The sequence below is a fragment of the Triticum urartu genome, chromosome 7A (genome assembly GCF_056163025.1).
Source record: "Triticum urartu cultivar PI428250 chromosome 7A, HENAU_Tu73, whole genome shotgun sequence".
NCBI classification, from domain to species: Eukaryota; Viridiplantae; Streptophyta; class Magnoliopsida; order Poales; family Poaceae; genus Triticum; species Triticum urartu.
Window position 1 is genome coordinate 263,089,009 of NC_141879.1, and position 10,184 is coordinate 263,099,192.

Consider the following 10,184-nt stretch of genomic DNA (forward strand, 5'->3'; position numbering starts at 1 on the left):
TGGATTTGCTCGGGCTTGTTTTTCAGTGTGAAACCCGATGACCTGGTCTTTGGTGGTTGGATCCGGCAACAGCGGCGTTTGGGCGGCGTTCCATATTGAAGGTGTTGCTACTTGCCGAATCCAATCCTTCTTGTTGTTCTAGTGGTCTCAAAAGATGGTTGATGTGTTTGATTGCTTTTGTAGATTGTTGATCATCGGTAAAAAGAAATTAGTTTACTCCACTAATGCATAGCTTTGGTCTTGTGTGATGTTGCTAGTTGTCTATGTGATGTGTGCGCGCGTGCATTGATGTTGGTTATGTCAATTCTATATGTGGAAAGTAGAGATCGGGTGTGTACTTTATTTACTGTATCCCTTGATGTTATATTTTAAGCTAATAAAATCCATCTTTTATATCAAATAAATATATACGTGTGTTGAAAAGATTCAATACTTGTATATAAGAGCATCTACAGCCGAAACTCTCAACCCCACATCATACGTCCGGGCGGACCGCCCGGTCACTGCTTGGTCACGATTTTTGACCCAAACGGGCCCCTCAAATGATCCTTAAATGCCTGGACTGACCGGCACCCTCCATATCCAGCCCAAATATGGGGCGAATATGGAGCGCCTGAACGCGCGCGTGCACGCCCGCCATGTCGGACCTGACAGCCCGACCCCACCCCAATTGCACCAGATCCACCAAACCCTTCCTCCTCCTCCCGCCGCCGCCCTCCAACCATTCCCCCGCCCGGACCCTCGCTGGCCTCCACCCTTGCTCCCTATCCTCACCTCCGGTCCCGATCCACCGCCGGAGATGTTGTCCAGCCCGACCCACACCGCCGCGACGGAGACGCAGTTCGCCTCGTCCGTCGGCGGCGACTTGCAAGGCGGAGAATATCGCCCACAAGTTGCGGCGACGCCGGCAGCGAGAGAGGGAGGCGGCGACGGCTTCGTGGGGAGGTTCAGACGTGGTGGAGCAGCTGCCTCCTCCGCCGCGCCCGGATCCCCACACCCCTTCGCTTCGAGCGCCTACGCGGATTATGTTGTCTGACCCCCTTGGGACACCGGATGATCTGACCGCTGGCAGGGCCATTCCGGACAGCTTTCTGCCCACGCAAATGCCGACGGTCGACGTGTGTGACTCGCCGCAGCTCGTTTGGGTGCGGATGAGCATGGGCTCCGACAGTGCCCGAGCTGCCCTCAACATGTTCGACGGAATGACCGAACAAGAGTTGGTGCGTTTTCTTTGCTCTTGTCCGATCATATTTTAACATAAACAACTAGTTCATTTTGCTCATGATGAATGCTTGCAAATCTTAATCATGTAGGAGGTGTTCTTGTCGAACATGAACAATGACAATGAAGATCCGACTGAAATGGAGTATGAATTGGAGGCCAAGTGGAGACAACAACCGATCCCAACCCGAGTAAGAAGAAGAAGAAGCCGAAGGCAAGAAGTCTGGCATTATTAAGATTTGACGATATCTTGTTGTTCAAAGCTTGGTTGGCCACAACGATGGATCCAATATGCGGCTCCGAGCAAGGGGGAAACACCTATTGGAAGAAGATTTGGAAGGAGTATCACGAGCAAAAGGAGTATGTGGAGCCGGATCCTATCGTGACCACACGCAATGTGGCATCTCTCCAACATCGTTGGGGGATCATTCAACGAAAAGTGAAAAAGTACGTCGGCTACTACTCACAAGTGACCAAACGCCCTCAAAGTGGGATGGAAGTCGCAACTCACGTAGGCTCGATTGCCTCATCTAGTCGTCCATTGTATATGCTTCTTGTGTTTGAATTCTCGTGCTCATACATATGTTGTTTGCTAAACGGCGGTGGCGGCCACTTTGTATCACGAGGTGGAGAAGAAGCCATTTGCTTTTAGCCATTGATGGGTCATATTGAATGGCAAGTTGAAGTGAAACCAACTTATGACCGACCTCAAGTCTTGCAAGAAGAGGAATGATGGCTCAAGCTCCACCCAATCAATTGGGTTGGATGATGAAGTGGACGATGTCCTCGTGATGAATGAGGAAGCCACCGTGCCAAAGGACAACCGCCAAGTCATGGGAAACAAGTGGGAGAAGGCATGTGCCGCCCGTGATGCCGCGGCTACCAAAATGTCGTCCACATGGACGGGCATTTTTTCGGTGAGGGAGAACAAGGAGGAGAGGTACAAGCTCATGTTGGATGCGCCAAAGGAAAGGATGAAGTGGGACCGAAAGAGGGCGGAGAAGAAGCTCGAAAATGAGAGGGAGAAGATCGAGTTGGAGAAGCAACAAGCGACGATCAAATGTGAGCTCGAGAAGGCCAAGACATTTGGCGACATAGAGCTTGAGACTCGCTCGGGACGCGGAAGATGCAAGGATCATGTTGGCGGACTACACCCTCTATCATGAGCATGCGAAGAAGTGGCTTACAGACAAGAAAATGAAGATCAACAACCGCAGAAAGTACGCGGCGGCGAGGGCGGTTGCAGCCCGGATTCAGACAAAGGAGGCAACCCGGATGCAGGCGGAGCAGGCAGCCTGGATACAGGCAGAGCAGGACGCATTCCACTCGGAGCAGGCGTCCAGCTAGTGATCCGAGGCCATTTGTCACGCTTGGAAATTGATTTCATTTTTTCATATCCGGTTTATTGAATTATGATTTGCATTGCTTTATTTCGATTTTTGGTATTCGGGCAGTTTTGTATCGTATGATTGACGTGCATGAATTGCATGGATGTAAGGATCATATGTTGTTTGTATTTTTTTAGAATATGTTGTCTGTATTAATATCTCTCAAAAAAATCTTATACTCTCGCCGTCTCATAATATAATGTAAATGCGTTTTTAGCACTAATCTACGAGTGGTTAAAAGCAGTGCTGCTGTTAGATCACCAGAAGGAGCAAAGACGCAACCTAGAAACAGAGCACGGCACTCTCCGCATTGCCGGCCACATCCGCGGCACGAGGTTTACCGCCATGAACCGGCTGCCGCATCCGAAGCGGGCTAGCAGCGCCATAAGAGAGGGGAAGAAATGGGCAGGCACGGCATTCATCGCCCCTGCTTTGGCTCGCTGCATGCTCGATCGACGACGATAAGAAAGTTGGGCGCCTCCCACAGCGACGTCTAACCTTCGGGATGCCGGGCGAGCCCCGCGACAGCGACCGCGGCACCTCCGCCTCGGATCGAGGATGAGTACGCGCGCGCTTTCGACGACGAGGCGTGTGAAACGCGGTGACCTAGCAGCCACGACGCCCACCGTATACCACTGTACTGTACTACTACTGTAGCAGTAACCCCGGTGGCGGTACGTACGTGCGTATATATACAGTTGGTTTGTATCCGGTTGGTGTAAAGCGACGGGCCCTGTCCGTCCGTCCTTCCTCCCTTTTGCTGTCAGTCCGGCTGCCATTACCATGGTGGTGCTATCATTTTGTTTGCGTTTCGTCGCAACAGCCTGTCGCGCGTACATTCTCCGGGCTGGGCTGGGGTCGACGCCACGGCGACGGCGACCGGGTGCACAGCTCGTCGGTTAGATGCCAGCCTTCCCGCCCTTGTCAAACTGTAACGCCCGCATGCAGCTACGGTAGTAGTTTCTCTGAAGAAACTGAGCACGGCCTGAAGCTCGGTGAAGTATACAGAGCTGAAGAGCGACGGGTGGCTGCAGGAAGAACACGCGACGCAGCGTGAGATCCAGCGAGGAGAGGAGACGAGACGAGACGAGACGGATCGTAGAGGGGACTAAAAGCGACGTGTAACCTACCCAGCTTTGGTGCGGCGCGGCGTGCGTTTCGCTCTAACCGCCGGGCTGACAGCGAGCATACGTAGCGTAAGGTAGCACCGGCCCCGGCCAGCAGAGCACGCAACAGACGGCTTAAGGCGGAGAGAAGCTAAGCTCCAAGGAAGATTCAGTATACTGACGGGGGTTTTCATCGCCACAGATAATAAAAACTTTGAAGGGCAGCAGTATTAGGATCGGCAGGAGAGGTGCCTGTATGATATCTGCACCGTGTCTCATACACACACACACTGTAACTGATCGTTCCGCTATATTAATAATCACTTAAAATATCGATGAGATATGCTAATCAGTGCCAGCGATATTAGAGGAATCACATCACACCGCCCTAGAGGCAGAATATGACACAAGAAACTCGTCCCTTGGTAGTAGTAGAGCCTAATTACAGAGACTGTTAGCTTCAGAGCTGAGAGCTATAGCTTCACTCGCCACCGCTTCCGTCTTCTTGATTCTTCCTATGTACAGACCGTCAATCCTTTTTTTACTTCAGCGGCGCCGGCTAGAACTCCATTTTCATCTGGCCTGCCTGCAGATCACCTGCTTTCAAGTCCGTTCAGTGACGATGCCATCATCGACGGTAGCGACGATTTCGAAAGACAAATCGCGGGCTTTTAACTAACCGTGGAAGCTCTCTGCCGAGACCCCGTTATCCTGGCTCTGCCTGTTGGTGTCCACATGAAAAACGCTCTGGAGATCGTCCTCCCAGAAATTCCTCTGCTGACAGACGCAACACAAAACTAAACTGTATCAGGATAAGGTCTATAACGATTCTTTCGTCAAGCGACGCGAAGAGCCACGAAATTCTGAAGGCAAGAATGATCACCTGCTGCAGGTTCGTGCTAGCCGTGGCCGTCCCATCTTGGAAGGCGTACTGCGCTGCTGCGTTGGTGGCCTGGGACAGAGCCAGGTCCAGCTGATTCAGGGTGCACTGGCTCTCCATGCTGCTGGGCAGGAAGGACTGGAAGACGTCTCCTTGGTCGCTGAACGGGAAGGCCGAGCTGGAGCTCTCCAGCGAGAACACCGAGCTCGCCGATGGGCCGTACATCTGCATTCGACAGGGACAAGGTGAGTAAGTAACCAACGACTCGTTACGGCGCGATGGTGATGATGAAGAGCAGGGGTGGGTTTTGAGCTCACGTCTTTGTGCAGCAGCGTGGGCAGGTTGCTGAAGTCGAGCGGGTTCACGGTCGCGAGCTTCATGGAGAGGAACTGAAGCAACGGAAACAGAGGAGGAGTTGATCAGAATTCAGAGCGCATCGGATGGTTTCAGCAGGCCCACGCTCTTCTTACCTCGACTTGCCGTTGAAGCGACTGCACGTAGTTTATGATCTCATCAAGCATCAGTGCCTTGCCAATCACCTAAAGGTCACACACAAAATTTGGCCAGTTTAATTGATAACCTTGTACACAAAGACTGTCTTCTATATATTACAAAAGAAATGTTCATCAAGATTATCATGTGCTTGTTTTTTCTCTCTTTCTGATTTATCATTGTGAACTAATAAATGACTAATTACCTTGTTGCATCCTGGAACGAGGTCCTGGAGGAATTTCATCCGCTGGCTGATCCGCTCTCTCCTCACCTGTGAGCGTCCAAGGGAATTCCGTTACGGAGGAGTTGGACAAACCGAAGCAACAGCAAGCTACTAGAAGGAAGGAGAAGCAGCATGATCAGGAGTTCAGGACTGTACCCGCTCTGCGAGGCTGTGGCTGTCAGTGGCCTGGCCTCTCCTTGCCCGGACATGGACGTAGTCCTTGGGGGGCTCCGCCGGCTTGGCATTCTTCCCCTTGCCGCCCTTCCTCTGCTCGCCGTCCTCCACCGAGCTGTCGCTCCCGGCCTGCTCCGCCTTGGGCTTCACCTTCTTCTCGGCGTCGCCCGTCCTGCACCTCTTGCCGTCCGCCTCCTTCTGCTCCCCGACCTGCAAGGCACAACACAATTGACGCGGCTTGGTCAGCGTCAATGGCGGGCGAGTCCCCCAATTGGCGAAGAAAGACAGAGCCAAGCTCTGCTCACCTGGCAAGAGGTGCTGAGGGAAGGCTCCTTGGCCTTGCCTTTGCCCGCGGGCGCCTTCCTCTTCTTGGCATTGACGTCCTTCATCGCCGAGGCAGGGTCGGACACGGAGGACGCCTCCCGCGAGCCGCCGAACTCGCCCGGCGGCGGCATCCCGAAGAGGCCCGGCGCGAAGTGCTGGCCGTTGAAGCTGGACAGCCGCGCCGCCCGCTCCGCGAACCCCGGGTCGCCGCAGAACTTGTCCAGGCAGTCCCCGCCCGCCGCCACGGCGCCGTCCAGCACGCCGAAGTCGAGCATCGGCGACGGGGTGAGGAGGCTGGTAATGTAGTCGCCGCTGCCGCCGCCGCCGGCCCTGCCCTCCATTGCCGCCGCAAGAAACGGAGCCGTCCAAGAACCGCCGCCCAAGCTAGCCGAGGCGCGTCGTTCCTTTACGCGGAGAATCGAGAGCAGCCGGGGACGCGGCACTTATAGGAGAATGGCGAAGAGGTGGAGGAGGAGGAGGAGGAGGAGGAGGCTTGGGGGCGAAGGAGGAGGAGGAATGGATGCTGGAGGGGCGATTGGGAGGGTCAAAGTGGCGGTGATGCCCCGCGGCAGCTGGAAGTGGAAGAGGGCTTTAATGGAATCCTGTTTCGATTTTGGGATGGGGAGGAGGATGCCTTTCCGCTGCCGGGGCCCTTTTTAAGCTCATCACCCCGTCCGCCGGCTCCGTAATGACCGGTGGCAGTAATTCTGTTCCTGGTTGGCCCGGCGGCGGTCTCGCTCTCCTTCTCGTTCTCGGTCGACGGAGGGCGGGCTTTGGCTTGGCCGGCCGCGGCTCCGTTTAGGATTTTTCGCATGGATTTTCGCTGGATTTCTAGTGGGAAACATGTGGAATTTCAAATTTTGTGTCCACTCCCGTCATGTGATGCAGAGTAAATTACAAGGAACAACCAGTGCCAAGTAGTATTACATTTTGTGTTTTTACGACAGAAATAAATATTTTTGAAGGGTAGGAAAATTAAAATTAAAACAGGGTATGGCTGGTCTCATCTCGATTTAGAGGAGTATAAACCGCCGAGTATTCTTTAGAGGAGTACATTTGCTCCTTTAGAAAGTGTTTTTTCTAACCCATACCCTAAACTCAACGCAGTAAAACTAACATTTGCATGTGTACATTTCGTCAAACAGTTGTTATATGCCTTCGCGGTGAGCGGTGACGATGGTGACTACGCTGGAGTCACAAGTCCTCATCCGATGCCGAATGCATCACACATATCGCACGTGACCTGCCTCGTTGTGTTGTTGCTTGCTGCCGCACGCGTTGCGCGTGTTCCCTTGGTGGACGTCGAGCCGCCCGATTGGTGAGAGCTGCGGAGCAGCCTGGGGCACTTGGAGGCACCATCCCGTCCATCCTCATGCCACGCTTTCTATGGTGGCTGGACCTTGAATCCGTCGCAGCCGCCGCCGTCGAGGCCAACTTCGAGGGCAACTCTAGCTTGTCTGGCAGGTGGCCGTGGACGCCTTCGTGCGGCTGAAGAGCCGATGGGAGTGCCTCCTCCATCGTGTCATCACCGGTTTTGACTACGGGATGAGCGCCGCCGGGCTAGGGATGACGAGGAGGAGCGCCTCCATGGCCGGAGGCAATGGAAAGAAGGATAAAAAGATTACCGGCATTTGGCGGCGGGAGGTCGGTGGGACTGTGGGGTGTCGGCGATGGTCGACGGAGGCAAGGAGGGAGGCAGCGGGGTAGATGCGGCCGAGCAAGGCAGAGCGGTGAGCGAGAGTGAAGCCAAACAAAACTACTTCACGAGTGAGAAGCAGCAGAGGATAAATTATCCTCCTTTAAACGTTATAAGGGATCGTTTAGGTGTTGATTAGAGGAGGAAAACAAAATTTGTCCTTCTCTAATCGATTATAGTGGATTCCCTAAAAACCTCGATTATAGGGGATCCGTTAGAGTTGCTCTAACTAAGTCACATCTAAATTTCACACCATTTGATTTTACATGAAGATTTGTGCGGTTTTTCCTTTTTGTTTTGTTTGATTAATCAAATGGTATATGAGTTAGATGAGACTCTATTAATTCTTATATGGATGATAATTAGAAAATCCGAATATACTCCTAAGGAAATCTACATAAGATCACGAGAAGCGAAGAAGTACCAGAGGGGAGGCCCATGGACTCAACGGGGCCCCACCACACTTCCTGGGCCTGGGTTGTGGGGGCTCTCTAGCCTCTAGGGCACCTCTTTGCCTTCTCTCGATTCCCATGGCTCTATATAAACATCTTGATGCTAAACATAATTAAGAATGAACTTTTACGCCATCGCCTCTGCCCGTTCGGAGCAATCCAATCTGAGGTTCTTTGCCATTACTATGTCGAAGGGGAAATTCATGTGTGAGTAGCACTCTTTGGACTATGGCTACATAACATTAGTTATGTGGCATCTCTCTCTCTCCCACCTCTCATTTTCTTCAATACAAAGATCACATGATCTGCATCACATCGTTGTGATTAGTCTAATGTATTTTTTGTGTGTGATAAATTTTCACTTTATGATCATATTATATGGATTTCTAGTTTTTTGTTCTTCGTTGCATGATTTATATATGTAGATGATTTACAGTCTATTAGTCTTGCACTGGCCATATTTTATGAATGATCTTCAAAAGGGAGTGGTATATGTTGGTTGAGTTTAACCTTGCAAGTAATCCCCAATGATAGAAAAAAACATTATAGTGTTTCACTTCATGAAGGATAAAATGATAATTTTCCCAGATGTATCGGTGATGAACAAAAGGTAAAAAGAATATATTATTAACGTTATCTCACCTTACTTAATGCAATGCTTAATTTTTACTTAATACTTTAAGATGCATGATGGATTTCGGTTTTGAAGTAGAGTGTTGACAATAAAAGCAATTGGATAATGGTCTATAGATATAACGGCATCTCCAACGCCGACTCGCAAATTTCCTCCCACGTCCGTCTGTGAAGAGGGGGGCCACTCCACGGAAATGGATGTGGGAGCCGGCCATCCAATGCTACCTGCATACATTTCAAGCCGAGTTTCAAAAAATCAAACGAAATTCATCAAACTTGGCGGAATTTGTCAAAGTTTGGATAGAAAATAGCACGAATCATCCATACATAGCATACAAATAAGTCTAGTAAAAAATAGTTCAAATTCACGAGAGTAACTAGATGTTCGACAAGTTTTTCATGAACGAATCATGTCCTCCACCCATATTGCCCCTTCATCCAACAATGTATGTACCTAAATGATCGTCCCTCTATCATGTGATAGATCACGACAACGTGTACATGCTACACAATGTGTAGAGCAACATTGAGTGAATGAATGATTCGATCAACAAGTTGAGCAAGAAGAAGCAAAACTTATGATCTCCTCCGCGGCTGTGTGCAATGCCTGCCTTGTCTCCAGCAAATTAGCTGCGCCACAAAACTTGGTGACGATAGTGTGGATGGTGTACCATCGATACAATAATGACTTCCCTTTGCGTTGTTGGATGATGTGCATGTCGTAGGGTGGAATGTGCTTTTGCGCGTGAAACGAGTCATGCATGCGCTGCCAGAAGAGCCCCCTTCTGTGTCTTTTTACGAAATTAGCAGATATGACTAACCACGCATCATAGAACAACTCATCCTCCATGGCCGAGTACCCACACCATCCTTTTTACTCTAGAAAATGACGTGGCGTTCAAAAATTAGCTCAATGGCATTTCGCCGAACACCTGTCGGGCATGGTTGTTGGGGAACGTAGTAATTTCAAAAAATTCCTACGACACGCAAGATCATGGTGATGCATAGCAACGAGAGGGGAGAGTGTTGTCCACGTACCCTCGTAGACCGAAAGCGGAAGCGTTAGCACAACGCGGTTGATGTAGTCGTACGTCTTCACGATCCGACCGATCAAGTACCGAACGCACGGCACCTCCGAGTTCAGCACACGTTCAGCTCGATGACGTCCCGCGAACTTCGATCCAGCAGAGCTTCACGGGAGAGTTCCGTCAGCACGACGGCGTGGTGATGGTGATGATGTTGCTGCCGATGCAGGGCTTCGCCTAAGCATCGCTACGATATGACCGAGGTGGAATATGGTGGAGGGGGCACCGCACACGGTTGGGAGAGATCAACTGATCAACTTGTGTGTCTAGAGGTGCCCCCTGCCCCTGTATATAAAGGAGCAAGGGGAGAGGTGGCCGGCCTAGGAGGAGGGCGCGTCAAGGGGGGAGTGAGTAGGACTCCTCCTTCCCTTGTTGGAGTAGGAGAGAAGGAAAGAGGGGGAGAGGAACAAGAAAAAGTGGGCTGCACCCCTTGTCCAATTCGGATCATAGGGGGGGCGCCCGCCTCCTTTCTTTTGGCCTCTCTCCTCTATTCCCGTATGTCCCAATAAG

At 51.4% G+C, this 10,184-nt stretch overlaps 1 protein-coding gene and 1 long non-coding RNA gene across 3 annotated transcripts; one reads left to right on the top strand and one right to left on the bottom strand.

Annotated features, from left to right (window-relative positions):
* Positions 1 to 4,006: 4,006 nt before the first annotated feature.
* LOC147959258 (transcription factor bHLH77-like) lies at positions 4,007 to 6,698 on the bottom strand. Of its 2 annotated transcripts, none has more exons than XM_087534868.1 (8): positions 5,790 to 6,698; positions 5,467 to 5,694; positions 5,293 to 5,358; positions 5,066 to 5,134; positions 4,913 to 4,984; positions 4,599 to 4,820; positions 4,396 to 4,489; positions 4,007 to 4,312 (listed from the first exon to the last, which is right to left on the bottom strand). In XM_087534868.1, the coding sequence occupies exons 1-8, from the start codon at positions 6,147 to 6,149 to the stop codon at positions 4,275 to 4,277; spliced, it is 1,149 nt and encodes a 382-aa protein (XP_087390994.1). In that variant the 5' UTR covers positions 6,150 to 6,698; the 3' UTR covers positions 4,007 to 4,274. The 2 variants fall into 2 exon arrangements, with proteins under 2 accessions (XP_087390994.1, XP_087390993.1); XM_087534867.1 differs by having other exon boundaries at positions 4,396 to 4,492; positions 5,790 to 6,696.
* On the top strand, positions 4,572 to 5,230 carry LOC147959259 (uncharacterized). The gene is made up of 2 exons (XR_015610466.1): positions 4,572 to 4,840; positions 4,928 to 5,230. It is a non-coding gene; the product is annotated as an uncharacterized LOC147959259 (long non-coding RNA).
* Positions 6,699 to 10,184: the final 3,486 nt, after the last annotated feature.

Coding starts and splice junctions, on each gene's coding strand:
- LOC147959258 (XM_087534867.1), bottom strand. CDS start 6,149: ATGGAGGGCAGGGCCGGCGGCGGCGGCAGCGGCGACTACATTACCAGC. Junction 5,695..5,789: donor CCCTCAGCACCTCTTGCCAG/GTGAGCAGAGCT, acceptor TGTGCCTTGCAG/GTCGGGGAGCAGAAGGAGGC. Junction 5,135..5,292: donor TCGTTCCAGGATGCAACAAG/GTAATTAGTCAT, acceptor TGTGACCTTTAG/GTGATTGGCAAGGCACTGAT.